This window comes from Polyergus mexicanus, unplaced genomic scaffold (assembly GCF_030449975.1).
Source record: "Polyergus mexicanus isolate NDT 795.1 unplaced genomic scaffold, iyPolMexi1.0 SCAF_13, whole genome shotgun sequence".
NCBI classification, from domain to species: Eukaryota; Metazoa; Arthropoda; class Insecta; order Hymenoptera; family Formicidae; genus Polyergus; species Polyergus mexicanus.
In genome coordinates, this window is record NW_027223333.1 from 5,876,172 (window position 1) to 5,901,232 (window position 25,061).

General features: G+C 39.5%; 1 protein-coding gene across 6 annotated transcripts in view; it reads left to right on the plus strand.

Moving 5' to 3' along the window:
• Nucleotides 1–17,095, plus strand: part of LOC138939056 (uncharacterized) — a 56,083-nt gene extending 38,988 nt beyond the window's left edge. For 2 of the 6 annotated variants that reach the window (XM_070306538.1, XM_070306541.1), the window contains one exon: nt 12,096–12,537. In XM_070306538.1, coding sequence (XP_070162639.1) covers nt 12,096–12,279 — 184 coding nt within the window. In that variant the 3' untranslated portion in view covers nt 12,280–12,537. Of the gene's footprint in view, nt 1–12,095; nt 12,538–14,033 lie in introns of those variants that run through there. The other 4 variants (XM_070306536.1, XM_070306537.1, XM_070306539.1 and 1 more) reach the window with 3 other exon arrangements.
• Nucleotides 17,096–25,061: the final 7,966 nt, after the last annotated feature.

A 25,061-nucleotide genomic window follows, 5' to 3' on the forward strand; every position in this document is an offset into this window, starting at 1 on the left:
ATGACTTTTCTCGAACTTCGAACGTTAACTACCGATCGCGTCGATTATTATTTAGCGCGTTAAAGCGTCGTGTTGGAGCATAAATATACCTCTCTCTCTCTCTTTCTCTTTCTCTCTCGTACCATTCCGACATTACAACGCGGCTACATCGCGTCCTGCGATAAAATTATATTGCCCGATAAATTTCGCGCCCCGCTTCCCAGAAAAGCTCTCGTATTAATGGCGACTCGGAGGAACCCTAGCTCCTTTCGAGCGGAACCAGACTCGGCTTTAGCCCGAGTTTTACACACGATGCTCTTTTAGCTAGCGACTAGAGAATTAGTGACCCGGGGAGAAAAAGCGCGGCCGGGCACGCTACACACCTTGCACGCTTTTACTTTATTAGCGTGCTAAATTACGCGATGCTTTTTTAAGCAGCGCGATTAGCGCGCTAATATTCTTGTAAATAATAAATAAAAAGGTATGCTTGCGCGAAGCTACATACAATATTTATTACTATAACCGAATTGTAAATTGTCGAAGAGAGTATATTTTTCGTATATTATCTTGCGATAAAGATATAATATATTATAAACTTTTTTTTTTTTTTTTTATAAAAGATTATTAAAAATTCACTTTGACAATAAAATTTATTTGAGCTCGTAACTCTTAGGTGTGACCATGGAAACCTGTCTATTATAAATCTAAAAGGAAAGTATATTATTGCTCAAGGTTGCGTTAGATAGGCTGTTTATAATAGTGCATGTGACGTTCATGCTTTTGTCAAGATTCGTCCGATTTTATGGCTATCATTACAAAATTTATGAATGATCGTTTGAAACGCAACAATTATTTCTGACTACAATAGATGCCCTTCATATAATTTCCATGCAGTTTCTTTTTCATCTATTAATAACGTTTAATTACAGTGATACTTGTTATTAAAAAAATGTTCGATTTCTGTTGCAAGGGCAAGCCAGAACAATACAGAAAACAGAAATCATTTTCTTTCTCTCGTAACACGATACACCTCCTTCGTGGCGATTTTTCGCATCCTCGCTGCTTAAATCCTCGCCGGCGCGTATCGATGTCTTTATTAATGAAACGGGCCCGCAGCGACGGGACCCCCAGCTGGAAAAGCAGGGCTCGCGGGGCCCAACTGGAAATCTGAATCGACGTTGATTGGACGCGAATCGCGTTCCTTGCTCTCCTCGGCCACTCGTGCGAAAAATCCGGCGTGATGAATAGACGTTCCAGGAACGTGTTTCGGCTCGCCGCGTGCCCCGAGAAAAGAATAAACGGAAGGAATAGATCGTGATTTCGCCGACGTCTCGTGGAATTAATTCGCGCCGCTCGTCTTGTCTCCCCATTTTATTCTTTTTCCGTTCGATATCATGAGATACAGGTTCTATATAATCAGAGATTCGCCACCTTGATGTCAATCTTCGGAGATCGTGTTTCGAAAAAGAAATTATATTCCAAATATTCTGTTAAAGAGCACAGGGTAAATGTCATTTCTATATTTTCTCCCAGATATTATTGCACAAGATTCACATATATTTTTATTACAAAATAAAAAACATAAAAACGCAATAAAATAATTGTAATATAAAAATATTACAATGTTAATTCTTCTTCTTTTTTTTTTAAGTATATTTCTTTTATTTTTTTTTAATGCATTTTTTAAGAAAATAGAAATATTGATTTTTTCATGACTTTTGCTGTTTGCTAAACCGGAAAAACCTAGGTAAAATCTATCTTATATCAAAAGAGTGATAATCACATAGTTCTAACTGTTCGCTAGCACAGAATTCAAAGCTTTTTAATCTAGATTTAAGACGATAAAAATTTTTTCATACAATTCTGGATTTTTAATAATACTAAATAATACTAAATATCTTAATAATTTATTGTGGTGAAATTCGGTAAATATAATCATTATTTAGAAAGATGTATTAGTTGTTGTAGTATCTAATGATTTATGTCATGGATAGCATGGAGTCTGGGTAAGAGAGAGAGAGAGAGAGAAGGAAGAGAGAAAAGAAGAATGCAATTATTCTTTCGAAATGTATGTGCTCGGCCTTCATGGAATTTTTCTCAGCATGTCACGCTTTATTGACAAATTCTAACAATTCCTTTTTGAACCATAGAATAATCATAAATTTTTAGTTAATATATATGCAATTGCGTTAATAATTTAGAACGTTAAACTCGATAACATTTGAAACATTTATAGCTTTGTATTATTTTAAATAGACGCAGCAAACTAATAGTTTGCAACTGTAAATATATATAATCTTATAAAAAAACTTTATATCGAGGAACCAATCTGTTTATTCCGCGCTTTGTTTTTAATTTTACATAGGAATTCTCGTTCTATCTGCTCGCTGATCATATATTGGCATAATTAAATATTTATAAAATTAATAGACTTATTAATTTAATTTCTTTTTCGTTTGCTTGGAATTAACGAGAATATCTTGTATTAACACGCGATGCCAGATAAAAATGCAAATCTGCGTCTAGATTAGGGTTCGTAAATAACTGTGGAAATAGCGACTCGGAAATATGTTGAATGATTAAATGACTTTACAAGTCGATTCAACTCCGAATTTGAATGGCGATGCTATCGTGTGTGTACGCTAACTGGATAACTGTAGGTGGTTGTGTGAGTGCGCGCTGTATAAAATGTATAGCATGGAATTAAAAAAAAAAAAAAAAGAGGAAAGGAGAAATCAGAAACGTGTTTTCGTATGCCAGACAGAAGAGTTAGAAAAAGAGGCGCGAGCGTGGGAGAAAGCGAGAAAAAAAGACGATGCATCGTGGCAACGTCGGTGTGCATGAAACTGCAAATCTTTAGGATTCCGATGAACCGGTATGCACCACCGGTTGCCTACGCGAGGAGAGCCTTCGAAAGGATCCAAATGTAAGGTACGAGTTCGCGTTAATATCGAATTCGGAGTCGTCCGACGCGTAAACGGCTTCATATCGAGACGAATCGAATTTCGCGAAACGCAAATCAAAATATTCCGTATGAAGGAGAGACCTGATCTTGTGCGATCGGCGTATAATTTCTTAAATCGATTTATAAAAAATTATCCGTGAAAATATCGAGATGTAAAATATATTATCTCTCTTTCTCTCTTTTCTATAACGATATAATCTTGATTTCTGGCAAGTGTTTTAATCGCCTTGAGAAAAAAGAGTCTTATAAATTTTGTCGAATCTCTGTCGGGAGGAGAATGCGAAGGGTGGTTTCTGCGATTTGGCAAAAATTCGTCGTGACACTTGGCCGACTCCCCCCCCCCCCCCTTTCTCTCGCCCCTCGTTGTTCCTCGATTCGGTCGCGCGACTCTTGGACTCTTGGTCCACAATATGAAACGAGATTAGAAGACGAAGAAGAAGAGGACGTGTGTGTACCGTATGTGGGATGGGGGGGGGATGGGCGGAGAGGGTGGAAGGAGGAGGTGAAACAAGAAGGAGACGAGGAGACGATGGCGGCGCTAAAAAGAAAAGTCGGCGCACGAATTGAGACGCAATTTGATCCCCGGTACGCGAAGCATCAACAGCTGAAGTTGGTAGTCCTCGGAGCTGCTCACTTGACGTGAATGAGATGACAGGCATTGTCCGACATGTTCCCGCTTACTCGCGCTCTTACTCCCTCTTTGATCGCATGTATTATAACGCGCTCCCCGCGTGCACGCGGCTCCTTTCTCCTCCCTCTTCCCTACTCCTCGGCCTCGCTTATTTTCAGAGATCGGAACTCATTCAAAACCTTCCTTACGCTCGATTATAACGCGTGTCTCGCGCGGTCCCATTCGTGGACGCGATTTCGCGACGAATCGATCTCGAGCAGTATCTTCATAGTAATCGCAATTGCATTGAGAATTTATGAGACTCGATGCTATCGTGTGGAAGAGAATTTTATTTAGCCGTTTTTTTGACGTACGGAATTACTTTTTCAATACGATATATTATAATGTGGAAAAATTAAATTTTTTTTCCTTGGAAAAATATATAAGTCCTTTTAATTCATAGACCAACTATCGTGTCTCGTAAACGTGTATGCTATTTTCACATTCAATGGAAAATGAAGAAGAAGAAAGCTTTGTCTTTCTTATCGAGGATGGAGAAAGAATCTCCGTTTTATCGGGAAACAATCGATCTGTCGATTAGGATATAAGATACTTTTATATTTTTCTCGTTGCCGTGCAATCACGAGTAGCCTACGGGGAATTTTTGGAAGCCTGGATCCCCGAGATCCCCCTATCTTACCCCCTCGTCGGGCATCTCGCGAGATCTCACGCGTTCACGGACCGAGTTCCATCTCAGTGAGTCAGTGTGTCTTGCGGTCGGCGGCGATTAAAATCTCCGTATGACTACACGGGTTCCTCTCCTATTCGCCCTTTTTGTTCGCTTATCTCACTAAAAGAGGCCGCGTTTTACATGGCTCGTCATCGTGCTTCGAAACACGAGGAGCTAACCGGCTAACCTTAAATTTTTTTTTCTTAACAATAAAATTTACGAGACCTCGATTATGAGGACGCGAATTGCTATTTGAAATGCGCTCTATTTCTTTGTTCTTGGAGAAAAATCGTTTCCTGAATAGATACGGAGATTTATTATTGTATAGATATATCGTGGGAAACATGTAAGGTTCAGAAATAGATGAGATAACGCGAATTCTAGAAAGCCATATCCGAAATCAGTATAGAGAGATAATGTCGAAACACAATTCTTTCCAAATAATGAGAATTTTGAAAACCCACAATCGACAAGAAATTTCAAAAATGTTAATGGAATAAAATAACGCAAAATATGAAATATATGAAAGGAAAATGATGCTGGTATCGTAATCTTCGAAATGGGATAAGATGTTCAAATAAATAAAATCCTTTGAAATATTCCGAAACAAAATTTTCTCCAAGCAATGTTACACACATTTTTCCAAGGAAGTCGCAATCTCAAAAATTTTAATGGAATAAAAAAATGCACGTAAAGAAACACGATATCGATATCTCGCATTGTTATCTCACGGATAATGGAAACTTGCTATTGTTCTTGTATTGTCGATAAAAAAATATCTCAAAAAAAAAAAAAAGTGTGTGTGTGTGTGCGCATCGCGTACATTTGTTATTCTTAGCGATTAATTATTACGTCGTGTATGAAATATTCGGAGTTAACAGGATCGCGAAAGTTCATTCTTCAGATTTTAGTATACACTTCGCGTGAGATGCAAATGGAAATATTTGTAGCGTTTAAATAAATAAATAAAAACACAAACGCCGTTTAATATTATTATTTCTCCAGTATTAATTATAGTTAATTAGTTGTAGTTATAAACTTCACCTACGTTGTAACATTAATTCTTCATTTCTTTTTGTAAACTAATTGAAAATAGTAAAGGAGATAAAATTCGCCGAATTTTGCGCTATATTTTGTCGAAACATTTATATAGTTTGTGTTTATATAATTTATATGGAATTGTTTTATCATTTTGCGATAAATAGATTATTATAATCATCTTTTATATTATATATTATTTTCTTATATTGACTATATACTACGGGAAATCCTGTGGTGGCAGAAAAGTATTATGTTCTCGATTCGATCAGTAGTAAGGGATTATTGGAAGATGCATGCGAGATGACATTATTCATAAAAATTCACTTTATTTTCGTTAAAAATTTGAAGGAAGATCATTGGGGGAAACTATAGTATATTTCTTAATCTAAGGATTTTAAGACGGGCCATCGTAATCGATGAGAACGATGTCGAACGAGATCCTCGATTATCGGGCGCAATTGCGGATTTTACGCGGCTTTGATCGTGCGCGCGCGCGCGCGTTTATCCTCCCCGTCTCTCGTCTCTCACCGCGATCATAAATAGAGATGTTCCCCCGTAGCGCGGCGAACAATAAAAGTGTCAATGTGCCGTAAACGCCGGCAGGAGATGCAGCGCGCTAAAATTACTAACGGCGCTCTGTCCCCCTCCTCCTTCCAGCGCGTTATTACCGTGCGTTTACGACGTCCTTACCGCCCGCTTCCTTCCCCCGCGATCCACCCGTTGTACACCCGCAACAGGTTGCCGCGCTGCATCCGGTACCCGGACGAGTGCGCTGCTCAGTGCGATTCTGCGCCCGGCCGCGGAAACGGGATCATTTCAACGGAGAGAGAGTCTCTTTCCGTTTCGTCACACGTGCGCGGGATATAATATAAGTACTTACCGCCCGCGGCGGCCGTCATATCTCGCCGCAAATGCCACGTCGAATTAAGTATTAATTTACCGCGCATCTCGATACTAACGTGAAAATGATAATGCCGGATTAATCGGTTAGTATTTTAACGAAAAGTGAAGTATATATCTTAATCTTTATTCCTTGTTTATAAAAGAGATTGCGAGACGTAAATACGTAGTTAAGGAAATAAATTTATTCCTCATTCTCTCGTTTTACGAGTCTCATGGACATTTTCATAAGAGAAATTTATGACCTTATACAAAATAACCCGGCTTTTCACTTTCTATGTTAATCTTGCCTCCCCTCCCCTCCCAAAACAAGCGCTTTTATTATTTTAAATTCTGTAAGAAGTATGAGAAAGCATTTCTAAATCATGTTATATTGAAAATGTTTGAGATTTGGAAGCAGTTTTGTGTGATATTTTTTGACGAATTATGTGAAACGAATTTTTTGTGTGTATATCCTGTTCTAAATTAATTTTATTTTTGTTTCGCTGCTCGTTTTTTATGAAAAAAATTCTTAACAAATGAACATTCATCAAATTAAGAGATTTCAGCATAAATTTACTATGAAAAATTGATATTTGATACAGGTTTATATAAATAATATTATTCATCCTACACACACACATACGCACACTTGGACAAATGCAGATTAATATGATTTGAAAGTTATTCATGATCGTAATCTTCACAACATATACAATATCAAGGGCATCCGCGGGTGTTGCACTAAAGTAAAAATTTACCGACTTTAATAACGTACGGTCGAAATTGATATGAAACACACAATTTACTTCTTTAATATTCTCATATCAAAGTTTTCGTTTCATAAATTTATCAGATCCGAGATCGAAAGAGAGTAGAGGATTTTTGAAAGATTGTGTCGAGAATTTAACGGAGTAGCAATGTGTTGCCTGTAGCAAACAACACACAGGTGCAATTTCCTAAGGTTCCTCGGCAACGTTGCGCGAGGAAAATTCGATGCAACGCGGGTGGCAGGAGATTTTGCAACGTCGCCATTCGTGCAGCATCCATTGTAATCGCTGACGGAGCTGCAGAGTCGTCTCGACCGTTAGCTTCGACGAATAGCAACGTGCAATTCAGGTAGAAGTCGCCAATTCCGACGCAAAAATAAATCCCGAAATTCGAAGAGCGGGATGATGATTCGGAAAAAGAAACCGGTTCGCGAAAAATAATCTCGAGCTTCGAAGAGAAAAAATGAGAACGATACGAGCATTCGACTGAAATAAAATTCGGAAACTGAACGATTGCATCATTAGACATTAAAGTTTATTTAAGAAAAGAAAGATCGATTTTTGTAGAAAAATCCACTTAGATTTATCACAAAGAATTTTTATTACGATATATTGTATAATTCGATATTTTTTGTTATAATTTATATATATATTTTTTTAAGAATTAAAGGATGGTTTTTTTTTTTTTTTTTTTTTATATAGAGTTAGCATCAATAATCGTGAAATTAATTAAAGAAATTAATTAATTAAAGAATCTATTATTACAACATATAATTAATAATCTTCAGCGATTCTGCGTGTATTGGAATTTATATAAATATTCTTCGTAGGACAATCACTTTGGAGCACTCAATCGCACGATTGTGATTACAATTGATAATTACACGAGCGATGCGAATCTCCGGATCCGTCCTGTGAGCCTCGTTACAGCGCATTGTAAATTCTTGCATCACAACAAAATATTTGCTTTTCGGCGCGGCCTGTTTGTATAGGTGCACGGCGGCTTCTCCAAGGTCCCCGTCTTTCTTTCGGCACTCTCTGTTCCCTTCGTAGGAGATCTTTCGTCTCCTTTTCTCTCTCCCCTCCCTCTTCATGGCTTGCCAAACTTTACTATCCCGCCCGAAAACATTTGCCAACACGTGACGAATGCGTACGAAAAAGTGCGTGCTCCTAAACGCGTTCCCAAGACGTGGGAGTATGTTCAAGAGTTTTATTCTATGAGACCACAAAACTATCGGCACACGCACTAAAACGCAACGATGGAAACTAAACACGTACATTTGTACAGTTTTTTTTTTTTACAGATTCTTTTATTTTACATAAAATGATATATTTTTTTTAATTCTGCTATTTGTTTAGAGGGATATTAAATTATCGAAGAAACACAGCTAAACTTTGTTTTTAAAGAAGGAAAAAAAATAATAATAACAATTTATAATGTAAGTAAAAGTATTTGCTTAAAATACACGGAATACGAAGTATGATATATATAATTTTAATTCCAATTTATATATATACAATATATATAAATTGCAGTTAAAATCAAAAAAATGAATTTCACAGAGGAGCAAGAAAATATTCGCCCAGAAAAATGAATATATTTAGATACGATGTGCTGCATATTAACTCAATTTTAATTGCTAATATATTTATGTACATACTTCTCATTCCTTCTCGAAACTTTATATACAATTCATCTATTATTATAATATAATATATTTTTTTCGCGAAACCGCGATTATATAATACATCGCATGTGAATCGCGATCTTTCGCAATCGCATTGCGACAAATAATTACGCGTAACCGCCAATAATCGTTAATTGCCAGCTAATTGAGGGCGGCTCGTCGAAGCTACATGTTTGAAATCAAGTCATTTGCGTTGCATTACGATCGCGTTATAATTATCTCCCCCTCCCTCATCCTCTGGCAATTTGCGAGCGACGTAATCGCCTCCCTATATCTTCGTCGCGTTTTGCAACTCGAATTGCGTTTTTAGCTCGCAATCAATCGCTCTCTCTCTCTCTCTCTCTCTCTCTCTCTCTCTCTCTCTCTCTCTCTCTCTCTCACTTTCTCTCCCTCTCTCTTTTTCCTGCTATCATCCGGCAATGAGGAGTACATCAATGCTTCTTGCGCGCAACATAGTAAATACTTGCGATTTCGTTGGACTTCTCTCTCCGTAATCACTTTCGCTATTTCGCCGCGTTAATGTCAAGGTAGCGCGTTCAATCATCGCGACGGCAAAAATTACGCGCGGTTTTTTATTTTTTTTATAAAAGCCGCGATATATTCCGAGGCTCTGAAAATATCCCTCCTACAATGACGAATATATTGCTCTGTTTTGAACGCGCACGACATAAAGGTAAGAGGCTTAATACTCTCGTTGAGTAATCTTTGTAAGATTTTAATTCGATAATATTACTATGTGGCGTATTTATAAAATTGTAAGGTAATCTACATCGAAGAAAACTCATCGACGATTTTCCGAAACTATATGGAGCGCGGTTTTGACAAGTATTGAGATAAATAAATGTACCATAATATGCAAGCGTATGAGAAGAGAGAGTTGACGCTACACCGGGTTCGTCGATACACGTGGGAAACTGCGCGCGCGCGCGCAGTACAATCGTGAGTAATAAGAGAGAGAGAGAAATACCATTCAAAGCAATTGTGTAGTTTCGCGCATTCTGACGTTTTGATAAATCGGACCGTGAAAGAGGCTCCTAGAGATGTCTAAAACCTACCATACGTACAAATTACGACGTGAGTGCAACAGTTGCGCCCCGCGGACCGCAACCGGTAAACCGAAATAGGGGTTGCGTGTGCCGCGAAAAAGTACGCGTTGACACGTAATTTGCAGACCTAGGGGCGTGTCGCCCCCCTTCAAAACGGATTAAATCAGGAACGTGTAATTTCTTACCCCTTGCCACCCTCTCTCTCACATCGTGAATAACGGCGACCCGCTTCAGGCAGCGGGGAAAAGCGAGGGAAATTCGCCGCGCGGGGGGGGGGGGAGGGGGAGGGGGAGGGGCAACGGAAGGAAGGTTTTACCTTACAGGAAAGCTCGCGTGATGATGGGGGAGGGGGATACGTTGGGATACGGGGCCCGGATATACGGGACACCGCGCCGTCGGCGTCGGGCGCGAATGGCGGCCTTCGGCCGGAAGTAAATATTATTCCCGTAGATGCACTACGAGGTGCACTACGGTCCCAGGGGCCTGACAATGCCGCGATTGTGCGCGCGGCCTGGCGACCGACCCCATTCATCGGAGCGGACGAGGCACGAAAATATTCGCGACCGGCCGGAGACGAGACTCCCAGTCCCGGATTTGGAGCCGGAGCCGGATTATTTTTCAAATTTTCCGGCGAGAGACCCCGACGGAGCTTCTTTGTCGGGGCACGCATTCTCGTCGTGAGACGCTTCGCCGGTCAAATATCCTCCCGCGTTATCTCGCGTGCATCTTCTCGGTCGCGTTGGCGCGTCGCGTCGCGCAAAGGTGAGCACCGGGCCCTTCGCTCGACAGTTTAGTTTCGTCTCTTCGAGTGTCTTAATAGATTATCCTTGTTTCGTTTAAGAAAAGAAAATTGCATAGTCTTCTTTTATATGGGTTTTCTCTACTTGGAGGGGATTTAAAAAACAATTAACCGATACCTTTTCTCTCTCTTTGAGGAAGAGATGTTTATTTAATCTTATATTTTATATTCCAACATATAAAATATGTCAATTTTGTCCAAACATTTAAGATATTGTAATAATTTTTATAATTATAATGATTGTAATAAAATATTATAAATTCGAGTATATATTATATGTTGTTTCGGTATAAATCGAAATTTGTTTACGACACGATTTACTCAAATAAACGTAGAGCTATGCAATACCGTTAGTAGAAAATATTTTTTATTGACAATAATTTTTTATAATGTTCAGTGACTGTTTGTTAAAATTGGCGAGAAAAATATTTATATCTTTTCACACAATGCGCAACTATTCGTTTTTTGGTTTAAAAAAATAGTTTTTAATAAAATAAGATTTTTAATAAAATAATTTTAATAAAATCGAATTTTTAATAAAATAATTTTAATAAAGTAATTGAACCAACAATTTTGGATAGAGATTCAGTGTTTAGTTTGAAATAAAAACTTTTTTCCACACAAAACTCAAGTCTATAATAGAATAATATTTCTCAAAGAAGGAAGAATAACAATGGAAAATGAAAATCATCGTCGTCGTCTAGTCAACAACTTTTGTGCAAGGATGACTTGACACAGCTTGACAATTCTCGTAATTTTGATATCTTTTAATCGCCTAAATGTTGAAAGAAAGCACGATTGAAGTGCAAGAAGTGAAATGTAGTTTTTGTAGAAAGATAAATTCAATTTTATAAACCAAATTAATTTTTGCATCCGATAATTCAATTCTTTGCAAACTTTAGAGATTAGAACAGCGTTTCCATATAGTAATAGTTTTGTAATTTCTGTTATATTGATTAAAGTTGGCTAGACATTCTTTAGATAGATTTTCTTTACTTGATTCTTTGTTAGTTTAATTATATTCTCCTTTTTATTAGATGCACTATAGACGCGTCTATAGCATTCTATTCGACAGCCAATAAAAGACTAAGCTGTCAAACATCTATAAGGCCTTTTAACAATCAATTTCTACAGTAAAAAAAAAATTTGGACAAGGCAGAAGAAGGCACGCAAGGAAAAAAAGTATATATTTCATTAAAAAATCCATTCTCATAATTGTGATAATTTTTTAAATTTTGAAATGAGACAAAATGTGACAAAATAATCTTAAAAATACAAACTATTTTTTAGGATAAAAAAAATTAATACTTTCATTTAGATAATTCTTAAATCAATTGATAGATTTTTCTTTCACATTTTGCATTCGTAAGAATTTTTTCTCAAAATAATAGAATATATAATAAAATTGATTTTAATATAATATAAAATTGTTCGCGTAAATTATTTAATATAGATAATTATTCAATGAATGAGAAAAATTTTTTCACAGTTATACCGAAGAGTCGCGTAAAGTGGCGAGAAAAAAAGAAGCGGGAAATACAATTTCACGCTGTAAGCATTCTAACATATTTCTTCGCGAAAATTTCAGGATCAGGGAGAGAGATACAACGACGAAGGGAGAGAAAATGCTCGGACTAGCCACCCCCCATTGGACGAGTCCATTTGTCCGAGCAGGATGTCGAGTCGTTCTGTGCGTACAAAATTCCTGGAAGGGAAGATTTATTTTTCTAAAGAGAACGCCTAATGGCGCGCCACGAATCGAGAAACTTTAAAGTGGCTGAGTTACGATCTTGTAACTTAGGAGGCTTCCACACAATGTCTGCTTCGATTTCTCTACCTACCTCCCCCATAACCGTCCCCTTCCTCCTCACCGGTCTCTGTCAGTTTACTCTGTTCTTTTCTACACTTTTCCCTTTCCTCTCGCGAGCTAAAGAATACGCTAAAAAACTGCACATCTTCACAGCAATGTTTCTTTTTGCGCCAGGTAAATGTACAAATTGTTCCGCGGAAACAATTATTGTACTTTGCTTAAAAAATCAATAATATCTCAACGTAATGAATTTTTCTCATTTTTTTACATAAATATACATTTTTACGTTCTCTTCTATGTAGAAAAATATTTAAAACGAAAGAAGAAAGAAACGTGAAAAACACCAACAGTAATGAATATCTTCCCATTAATTAATTTGTGGAAAATTGCCTGATACTTGTTGCGCTATTAGAATAGCCATTGTCTGACTATCATATATTTTTTCTGCATCCCAATAGACGTAGAATACAACGTAGTATATAAACGCTTTCATACGTAGACAAATGTGCGCGGTCCGTCGTAGGCGAAGACGAAGGCCCATAACGGGGCGGGAAACTCGCTGGAAACTCGTTGGCGGATTTAAAGCAGGAAAAAAACCGGTTTTCCTGCGAAAGAAGACGCATGCGTGCCGAGGCGGCGGAAGGACGAGGAAAGAGAAAAAAAATGTTTCTCGAAAGAAACGCATAGAGACCATGTAGGAGGAAAAGAGTGCTCAACGCAGGCTGCCACGGGGGTGAAACCTGTTGCCAAGGCGCCCTTCTTCCTCCTGTGCTCCCTTTAGCTATTTATACATCAGAGAGTCCATCGAAGCTCTCGCCTACTCTCCCCCGCCTCCCCCCCCCCGCCACCCCCTCATTCCTCTTCTCTGTTCGTTTCTCGAATGTTTCGTCGTGAAAGAGTTGCGTGAATATTTTCCTTGCTTTACGAAATAAAATTATTCTTCCCCTCCTCCTCCTTCTTCTTTTAATCCCCGGAATGTAAATCGACCTTTGCGCGCGCAAGAGAAGGAAAAAAAATCTCCCCTGTCGATTCTTCATTCCCTCGTCCGTTTCTTTGTGGTTTTACAAATATGCTACCCGCGAGTCTTTATGACCCATGATTACACATCTCTCGCAGGCAGAAAGTCTCATTAATGTATTCGTCAATTGAGCGAATAGTCTCTTTGTTTCTTTGTATCTTTATTTCTCCCCCGAAAATGGAGATTTCTTATTCCGAACAAAATTCAAACCGAAATTGATAGTCATTATCAAATTTAAGATCATGACACATTTGTTTAAAGATTTTAATTATTTTACGTACATATATATAGGAATTTACTAATTAAATACATATATATATATATATTTGATATCACAAAATCCATTCAATATACTGGGATAATATATCTTTCACATAATTGTTATTTATTAAAATAAAGTAGAGGGTCTCGAATTCGATGAATTTATTCATAAGAGTAGGGAGAAAAGTAATGGATTAATTTGAATCATAACTTGTATGAGAAACGAATACGAAGGTGAATACGTGAATTTGTGAGTTGGTGAAAAACAGAAAGAAAAAAAAGATGCCGATACGTGATCTTAAATTATATTGTGGTCGAGACGGTCGAGATCTCTGACGAAATAAAATCTAGCGCTGCAAGTCCGTACGTTATTTACGTCGTTCCTCGACTTCGCTGTTGAACTAACAGCATTAACGGAAATGAGATTTATTTTTCAGGCGAGCGAGCGCGATAATGAATTCGTAACCCATTACCGAACGAAATTAGGAAACCGACATGCCGATACATCATATCGGCGCCGGCCACTAATGACTCGATGCGTCACGGATATTCACGCGGCTGCCGTGAGGAGTCTGCGAGGATCCACCGTGGCGAATAAAAGTGAGAAAACTATTCGGGACTAGCAATCGGAGGCGGGGGCGGAAGGGAAGGGAAGGAAAGAGGAGAACAAATTATGACACGGTCTTCTCGCGTCGTGTCTCGCGCGCAACGTCACGAAAAATAAATTCCCGCACGAAATAATCGTCCCGGAACGATTATTCGCCCAATAATTCGTCGGATTTCCTCTCGGTTCGCGCGGTGGAAAGAGAAGAAAAATTTCTAAGAGCATCAGCGATCACGCGCTCGCGCGCAGCGTCGTCGTCAGCCATGGTGGAAAGCAATTAAGCTTTCCCTCTGATTTATTCCCGGCATAAATAATTTCGTAGAAGTACTAATTATCGCCGGTCGGATCTATCTCCTCTCCTCCTTTTCCACCAACTTCCCTTCCCGCCCCTCCTCCAGTTACCATCTCATCGTTTACTTCGTCTTTCCTTCCAATTCTGTACCTCCCCCTCGCCGGTCTCTCTTCCCCTCTCGCGGTTCTCCTCTATCTGCGCCTCAAGATGAAAGCATCCGCTTCTGCGTGGCCAAACTTACCGTGAAGCGATAAATTTCTAGAAACAATAGGAAACTCCGGGGCTAGACAATAGAAGAAATATATGTCCCGCCTAGTATTCGTGGTCCCCGTAGACGGAAGCGGGGCTTCGGGTTTATTTTGAGGGAAAAAGAACGGTCGCGAGAATATACTAGAGAAGGAAGGGGATGAGAGAGAGAGAGAGAGAAAGATGGGGAGAGGGCGAAACTGGAAAGAAGCGGCACATTTCTCATGCCTTTCCGTGCGGTACGGGGAAAGAGAAAACCCTACGGATTTTCCACGGAGAATGCAAATTCGGATTGAAATATCACGGGAAAATGTTAAAGGCCCGATGAGATTTGTACGCGTTGCCGCGCGTTGTAAGCTCGTCGTGCGCATCGTTGGAAATAATTAACAGAAGCTCTCTTTCCCTCTCTGTCTCTTCGGAATGTAGGGGAGAGATGAGACATGAAGGAAAATACAAGAAAACGGAGATTTATGTTTTATCAATGAGGGGATCAAATCATTGTCATCTATATCCATTCTATTAAAAGCTATCGTAATTAACGCCAGAAGTGGATTCAGATTTTTCTGCCGCGCTTTGAGTTGTACTAACGTTACTAACGAAATATCTTTTAGGCGAGCAATAATTCACTTGATTAATCAATGCATTTTTCATCCGTCCTTGACCCCCGCCCTCCCAAAAAAAAACACGCTCTGATTAGTAGAGAATTAGATGGTGATATCAGATGAAATAAACGAAGATTTCTTGAAAAGCGATATCGAGAATGTTTTTAGATGATATGTTTTCAATGAAATCGATTTATGCGAAAGGACACATGTTTGAGAATACAAAAAGAAATCATTTTATTATTAGAATTAAAAATCACTTTACTTCCGACAAGGATCTTCCGACTTATATTCTCGATTTAAAAAAAATATACTTTATCCGAGAATGGTTTTCGACGGTATCTCTTTTAAACAGACTCTTGGCATTTTCTATTAGAATGACAAGCCGAAACGCGAGACGAGATGTTTGCGAAACGATGTAAATTACAGCACGCTCCACGCGTAACGAATCGCCGAAGAGAAATGGAAGCGGCGTTTTTTGGAGCGCGTTTGAAGCGATCATTTCTACACGCATTCATACGTATACACAAGCATCCTTTCCAGGAAACGCGTGCCAGAGTGTGCATTGTGCGCTTCGCAAAGTTCGAAACTCGGTTTCGGCCATTTTCGTTGGGGGATGTGCTCGTAGAATAACGAGGACCTATTTCTCGAGTGAGTCGGAGACTCGTCGATTTTCTACTATTCAAAATAATGGGAAACGTCTGTCGGACGTCAGTCAACGTCACTCGGCGTCTCTCCACCCCCTGTCCTTTCCCTCCCGTTTCCACCACCCCCCTTCGATAGCCCCGGGGTGAGCCGTCCGAAAAAGGCGCAACAAAACATAGAAATCGTCTATCCTAGTCCCGCGCATCCGACAACGACGGCACCAACACACGAGGCACGTTAATTGCACAGTGTTTTCAAATTAAATGCTAGCGAGATAAAAAGAATTCGGGCCGTTCGCGCGATCACCCTTCCGCCATACAGACCGTTGGACCATTTCGTAACAACGGGATTGACTCTCTTGAAAAAATACTTTTAATTAAACGACTATCATCGCGCCGAACGGGATATTTAATGGGACGATTGGACGAGGCACACGTTGCATTCATAATTTTTTTTTTCTTTTTTAAGATTATAAGATCAAAATTTTGTTAACAAAATAAAATATATATATATATAAAGAAATAAAAAAAAATATATATATATAACGTATTATCCGAGAAGAAATGGCCGCTAATTTCTCAAAAACTTAACCGCCAGGCATTTAATAAATAATGTGCATTTTACTGTATCTTTCTACTCTATACCCAATGATTTACATCTCGTAGGCATGCTTCTTCCATTTGTGCCGGCATGCCGAAGGGACTGGAAAAGAAAAATAGACGAAACTGTTAATTAGGCACCATGTTACCGAAAATGCATTTAATCGTTATATACGAATCGAGATCTGCGAACAAGGAAAAGGCTAGGCGTGTCCGACTCTACGTTAAATCCTTACCTCCCGCTGCGAACGTTGGTCAGCGAGCGTAAACTCGCATCTATAGGGATTTCCTTTGTAGAGAGAGAGAGAGAGAGAGAGAGAGAGAGAAAGAGTCCTGTGCAAGATTGTCTTATAAACTGTCGAATTGTAATATATTTCCCAAGATAGCATTTTGTTTAACAGCTTTATCTTGAAATTCTATGTAGCTTGTTATAGAATTTTAAATTCTACGTATTTTATGACGTATTTAGAATGAAGAACATTTATTAGCAAAAGATACACGGTTTACAAATTTCTCATATCGACTTTTATTAATGATAGACTGACATATAACATTTTTTTGAAGGAAGTTCTTCCTTTTTCATTATCTTTTCATGACCGCTTTTCAAATTTTTTATAGATACGTCAATTGCATTTTACGTCGTATATATAGCTTATTTAAAAAGAAAGTCTAAAATTTAATTTTTCTTATCTTAATATTATAATATTGATATCTCATGTCAATAAGAAATATTTCGCGTTAATTAGAAATTATTTGAAAAAGTTTTCAATTAAAAATGAGAGACTTAAGTGATCTCTTTTCACTTTCTCTTTCTGCCTCTTCTCGCACAGATAGTTAATATAAAAATATTTGCTTTTGATGAAACGCACTTGCCGTACGCCAAGGGCAGTCAGGTTAGCAGAAATATCACGCTTGCGGGGCGAAATTTGAGAAACGTCTCACCTGCCGGCGATTTATTTTCCCAAAGTTGCAGATGACATAGCAGTAGATGATCGATCACCGAAAATGAGTGGAAAGAGATCCCGACGTTAATGACTAATCGCCGAATTCGTCGAGCTCGGAGTTTACAATGTAACGTAATGACATTCGAAGATGTAAAACAAATATATGTATTACTTGATCCTAATATCTTCGATACGCGCCTAAAGTATGACGAACAATCGAAAATTCAGAAGACTTGATATTTTAATATAAAATTATAAATAATTATACATAATATACATAAATATAATATAATATAAAAATATAATATAATAAATATATATTGTTATAATATATTATAATTATTCTTCAATGTCTCCTCCGTGCTACTTATATGTACAAAATTATAAATAGAATTTCATATCTCGATTTTTCTCACGAATTATAGAAATTCTCTCTCGACCAGGACTCTTTATCTTTAAAATCGTATCGATACCGTATTTACGAGAGATTATAATGTAAGTTGAACGAGTGAACATTCATCTCGTGCATTCCTCGGCTGCACATTTGTGCCTCCGTCTTCTTTGTTCACACCATAGCCGAACGCAAACGCCGCACGCTCTCGCATTTATCTCGCATCTCGCGAGGTCTTGGATAGGGGAACACGAGCCGAGAAGAGTATCGACACGGATTTTACCTTATCCGCGGTATCTTACGCGCGGCTGGAAGAAGTCCCCGGGAGAGATACCTGCTTCATCTCCTCGGCATCTCGGCAGACGCCAATGTCGATCGGCTGTAATTTACGGCGTCGATGTCGCCGCTATCAGCTGATTCCGATCGGCGAGGAGGACCTCGAGAAAAAAAGCCGGCGCGCGATCGCGGCGAGTAATGAGCGAGTATCGAATACTTTTATCGAGCGTGTTGCACGCGAAACGCGTGTATTTTGCGATTTTCGATCGATGGTGTGCGCTAGAGTATATATCGTATATACGCGGGCTTATTCCATTTCTTTCTTAAAAAATATTCGCTTTATATATATTATATATTTATTTATTAAATTTTTCAATATTTCTTAGGGGGAATGACGTATAAATGACATATTTAACAAGCGCGAAAATTTGCTTTCAATGTTTCGTCGCATTCTTTCAAAAGCCAAAAAAGATGAGGAAGAAAGAGGGCGGGGTACGGGGGGAGAGAGAAGTTGGCCGCTAATGGCGTTTCCCTAATGAACGCTTTCTTTGTCCCGGGCAAACAACGGGGTCCGGGACCCATCTTGTGCCTCGAAGCTCTGTGCCGTGAGATAAATAAATTCAGGACTTTCGCGAAGAAAAAGAAAACGAGCAACAACTGTACTTTTTTACGTGGTAACAAGTCTGTCTCGAAATCGAACACGCGCTTCTTTCATCCCCCTCCTTCGGGCAACTTATCGCCACAAGTCGCGATATCAATCGCGCTAAAGTGTCAACGGAAAAATAACATAAATATTCATTTCTGTTTAAAAATTAATATCGTAACTTTCCCTATCTTCGTTCTCAATTGTTAATAATATCTGCCTTTTTTGTTTTTTTTGAGGAATACAATACAATCGTTTATAAATAAAAAACTACATATCATGAAAATATATTAAGAAAGAAAAGTATACTGTGTCGATTGTGTGTGGTTGACTTGAAATAGAATGCAATTCTAAACGAGATATTAACTGATCCTTCTTCGTGAAAGTAGCAATATTTAACAGCTTTTTTTTTTGCGCTCTGATTTCACCAAGTAATATCATGCTTCAAACTTTGATTCGAGCAAATATTTCGAGATTTTTAATGATATACCGTGCGATTTCGGCGAATACGATGTCTCCTCGATCCACGCGAGGAAACTAGACCTTGAGAGAGTCGCGGATTAATTCTACGCCCGAGCGACGAGCCGGCTAATTTTTGCTCCGAGCCAATTCCGAGCGCAACCCGACCGCGTCCTTGGGCGCTCTCCTCGCCGTTTAATAATGCAGGCTGCCACTGTGTCAGTGTGCCAATCCTTACCTCAACCGACGAGCGACAACTCTGTTGGCGCAGCTCCCCGCCGTTGAAACTTTCACGAGGTAGCGCGATCGCCGGCTATCGTTACTCTTGTCGACGTAAGATGCCAAATCGTATCTCACGAAAGAATGTCAAAGATCTTCTCGCTCATTGAATTTGTTCATTCTATAAAGAGGATATAGCACTGCTAAGACATCTCGATTACTTAAGAGTATATGCGAGGAAATATTCTATTATATTTCGCTAGTTTTGTCAAAAGTCAAAATAGCGTGGACATGTATTTTGCACGAAACGATGGGCAATATGTCAACCAGCGATCGCTACATCTTAACTATGTTGACTCTATTCTTAAAACAACTTTCCCGGAGTCCTAAGGAGTGTAAACTTCAGCCTCTTCCGTACATCTCGCGCGCAAACGGAATCTTCGACCCTTTTCCACGCATCAGGACACCCGAATCGGAATCCTGTGTAGTATTGACGTAGTTTGAATACAGGGTGTGAGAAAAGGAAGGACACAACGAGGATGGGAGACGGTGACAGGGATGAGAAAGAGAGGAGAGACGGGGTGACGCGGAAGTCCAGAGAACGGGTCTTCCAAGTCCACATTTCTCTCGTCGACGCCGTCTCGTTTTCCTTTCTCCTTCTCTCATCCTCTCAAACCCCCTCCCCCCTCTCCCTCTTTTCTCGCTCACCCCTTGCCCGTGGGTGTCCCCTCGCCGATTCCTTCACCTCGCGTCCTTCTCCCGTCGTCCTCGCCCTCGCGCATCTTCTCCCCGCGCCTCTTCCCTTTTGCCCCTACGCACATATCCGTCCACCTGTTTCCCTCCTTTCCTTCCCGGCGCCACTGCCGTCCTGCCCGGCACCCTCGCGAACCATCCGAGCTATCCGAACCCCTCTGGATATCTCCATACGCCACTTACTCTGGTCTCAGGATGTTCTCCGCGCCGTACGTGAGCGGAATCTGCGAGCGCGCGAAATGAACCCGGTTAAGCGACCCGTAGCTTTTATCAATATCGCTGCCGGCGCTTTTATCGCGTCTATGTGTTGGCGCGCATCGATCTATCGAGTTCTCGATATCTCGTTCTACCCGTCCCTTCGGAATAACATGTGCGAAAATACGCGAAAGTTTAAGAAACATCGCAAAGTTTGACAGATTAAAAATCTTAAGAATTTCTTTAGATCGTTTCTTTTAGAGATTTATTGTGTTTATTATACGCTGCATCCCTCTAATACGGGATGCGGGTTACATATTTTAATTATTCTCAAATCAAATTACACTCGTAACACATTTTCCATGTCTTGACAATTGTCTTTGAAAATACGTATTATCTTCGCGCAGTCTATTTCTTACCGGAGAATTTTGCATTAATTCGCGTTTGCAAGTATAAACTTACTTGCAAGTCGAAAGAGAGTTTTGACAAAGAAATCAGATTGTTCAAGATTCGCAACTTCGCTTCTTGTCGAAGAGCTCGGTTGCTTGAGCGTCACTGCGATGGTCGACGCTCTTCGTAGGGGTGGTCACCCTCGCCGGACTGCAGAATGTTGTCGCTGGAGGCGGCGGCAACGATGGCCAGGGAGACGGGGTGGCTCGTGGAGCGGCCGGCTATAAGGGGGTGGACTCTAAAGTCCACCCAAAGGGTGGCTACGAGCAGAGGAGGGTGCCCAGAGAGAGAGAGAGAGAGAGAGAGAGAGAGAGAGAGAGAGAATAGAGGAAGAAGGGTTGGGGGCAAGAGAGAGAGAGGCAACACAAGAGAATTTACGTCCCCCGGTAAATTCCTACAGGACCTCATATCGCGTGCGCGCGCGCGCGCGTGAGTCGCGCACGTGCGTAGATACGCGCTCACTGACACACGCGTAAAAGGAAGGGGAATCCCTTGCGTACACACACGCACGGAGAATGGTATATAGCTTCGGAAAATTCTCGCACGCCGTCCTCGGACGGCTCTACAGCTAGTTCCAAAGGAGCTCTATAAATCCTGGAAACACATGGCGACCACTTTTTTCGGTCGTGCACGATGCACGATTCGTATGGCGCTACACGTGTCGCGCATGGCAGTCTCTTTAAGTCGCGTGCACACATACGTCATGCGATACGTATCTTATGTTGATATCTTGCGCGAGACGGTTGTTACGTAATACATATTTTGTCTTATCGCTTTAACAAAAATGCTGTCAAGACAATGTGTCGAAGTGCGTACATTTGAGGTTTTCACGTGACACGTCAATTATTTCAGATACACGCACTTGTGCACGCGGCCTTAGACACCATGTTGTTTTATATGCGATAATTTAAATACGAAAAGATTTTCCGGGAGGCCATAGATACGAATAGGGATACGTAGTATTATGTATTTGGTATTCGAGATATACGTCGTTGAAGAAAATTTTTCAAATATTTCAATACATTTAATTAATTATGTTAATAAACCGATGTCTTATTTCAATTCTTTTTCCAGCAGTGTGATCTCCTTTATTTCGTCAAATCAATCAGCAACAAAGAACTTATCTCTCTTTTTGACAAGCGCTATAACTTTTTTCGTAATGCAAAAAAGCTAGTACAATATATTACTTGAGATGTCTATCTTTTGCATATATTACTTAATTATTTCTGAAATTTTCATCTTAAAACATTTTCATCTTAAAACATTTTTATCTTATTAATTATTAAAGCAGTCGTGAAATTATTACGCAGAATATGGGTATATCAACTGTGGCCATTTTTTATGATAACATACGTTTCTTCCAATATTTTACATCGGTCTATAGTGACGTAAGTTGTACGTGTTGTCGACGGAAAATGTCAATAAACGCGCGTAGAGACCTTAACGGCAGACCAAACAGGAACGGCAAAAGCAAGGCGCCAATCACGCGCGAAAGCAAACAGTCCTGCGGACCGCCGTTGATTGCCGGAGAAGTCCTTCCAGGAGCTTGTGTCCTGGCGGTAGATGCGATTCGCCACTACCGCGTTTCCTGAATACGAAATCAAAAGACAGCCGGGTTTACGCTAACGCGCGGCTACCTCTTGAAAATTGGCGCATTCAAGTAAATACGAGAGATTCCGAAGGGATCTAACGAAAATTTCACTCTTCGAAGAGCTTCTTTTTCTTCATTAAACGATATTTAACTAACGTGTATAATTATATTCTTTTCAAGCTATTCATGAAATTTTTTTAAGAAAAAAATTCCTTATAATTTAATTATCAAAAGTTTAGGAAGGACAATCTTTATATTGATATCGAAATGTGTTAAATATTTTTTGAGACTTCTTCACAAATACTTATTATTAATTCTTAATAATACGTGCCTTAAAATAATTTGTTTTAATAACATTTGTTTTGTAAAGCTAAAGAAATGCTTAAGATATGCTTCTCTACATAATTTTCGCGTGTTTGTATTAATTATTGTGATTTTTTATGTAAAAGAAAAAAAAGGAAAGGACGGGAATAAGTTCTTGAGGAATCAACTTAGCCGATCTTGACCCTCTCGATTTGATTCCGTGGCGCCGTGACGTCGAAAGAAGCGTCGAATATCGGGAGCGCGTGTTTCGCTTGTCCAAGCCTTCGGTCTCGTGAATATTCCAAGCTCTAAAAGCTTTCCCCTCTTCCTCCGGGCCACCTTCTTCTCCCCACGCTGCTGGCCTAGGGCCTAGAGCAACGACGAGCGCGAAGGGTCCGTCGCGTCCGTAACAAGCTATCTCTCTTTCTCCCCCTCTTACTCTCTCTTTTATCCGCGCGCCCCTCTTTCCATTCTCGTTCCCTCCCGATCTAACCTCTCTAGGTCTTCTCGAGGCTTGGCTCTCAAAGGGTCCAGAGCGATGGAGATGCTGGTACCAGGGGAGAGAACCGGTGCGGAAGACAGAGAAAGTAAACACCGAGCAAGAGGGAGAAATAGGGTGGAAAGGAGGAGAGAGGAAGAGAGAGAGAGAGAGACGAGGAAGGGGCTAGCCATCGCGCGCGCCTACGTTAGGTAAATTCGGTGTAACTCGAGGGGATGAGGATAAGAGCAGGTTGAGATGAGGTCGGTCGGGGGAGGTTGGACGAGGAGGAGGAGGAGGAAGAAGGAGAGGAGAGGGGCGAGAGAAAACGGGGGAGTAAGCGAGTAGGAGACCACAGGGGTGGACCGGTGATCGATAGCCACACACTTCGGCCACCACCACCTTCGGATCCCTGGACTCTTCCTATGTCGGATAGCTCTCGGCTTGCGAAGCTCTACGAAGTTTGCGGACTACCGAGGATCGTCGAGCTTACGAAATTGCGAGCGGACGCGGGTAGAGGCGACAGGTAAACGGAGATGAAAAAAAGAGACGATGTTGAATTACTCACGGATCGATGTAATGGAAAAAATGCTCTGACAATGAGATGTATTTGCAACGAGATCGTGTTGTTAGTTTCGAAAGTTTGAAAATCGTGGAATTTCTTCAACGATAATATTAATATACGCGAACGCGATTATTTTTATCCGCAAAGTTTTACATGAAAGTTTTTTAACGATACGTCAACAGAAATTACGATATATAAAGTATACTAAGAAGTAACAATTTTATTTTACACACGCGAAAAGTTCCTTATTTTCATTTTTGCACGATCATCGTCATATATGTTGTATACAAATTAAATGTCACGGAGACAGATATTTAAAATATTTGCTTTTGTCACTTGTCGTTGCGTCGCGCGGATCATTAATTTTCAGACACCCACACGTCAAAGTGAATTCTTACATTTTCTCATACAAGTTTCTGGTACATTTGAAGGATTCTTTCGAATCATTAGTCTTCTTTGACAAGGATGCCATACCGCGCGGCGCTGTTTATTCAGGTGCCGCTAAGGATTAGAGCTTAGTTGGAGTTTCCGATCCAGATTTTCCACTGTACTTTGCTATCTATTCGAAATCGCACGGCATTAGCATAACTGGAAATTTTACAACGGCAAAATTATATATCTTACTGCCCATCTCTTTTCTCACAAAAAGTATATGTAAGATACAAGTATTTATTTTCTTAAATAATCTGTAAATCAAACAGGTTTGCATAATTAATTAGTAATCATAACCATCTAATCTCTATGATAATTATATATGTATATATATATATATATATATATATATATATATATATATAATATATTTTTATTTTAAGAATATTATTTTTGTCAAAACTGTAAAAAAATATTGCAAGTAAGATAAAAATTTAAGCAGTTTATTTACAATAATTTTATCTTTAAATACTTAATTTGAATGCATTAAAAAGTTAATTAAACTCTCTGTCCGTATATGATGGCATTAATATTAGATAATAAAAAAATTATAAAAATCAACATTATATACTGCATGTAATACATATGCAGTTTAAGATACATATCTTAAAATAATGAATATGACCATGAGAATACAAAGATAACCATAGGAATGAATATAATGTTTCACGCGCTAAAGAGAGAGAGAATTCTCTCGGTCTTTTTGCAGTCGCGGCTAAATGCGCCGAGATGCACTTTTCATAAGGAGAGAGACATTACTTCTTCTCCGCCATTACGA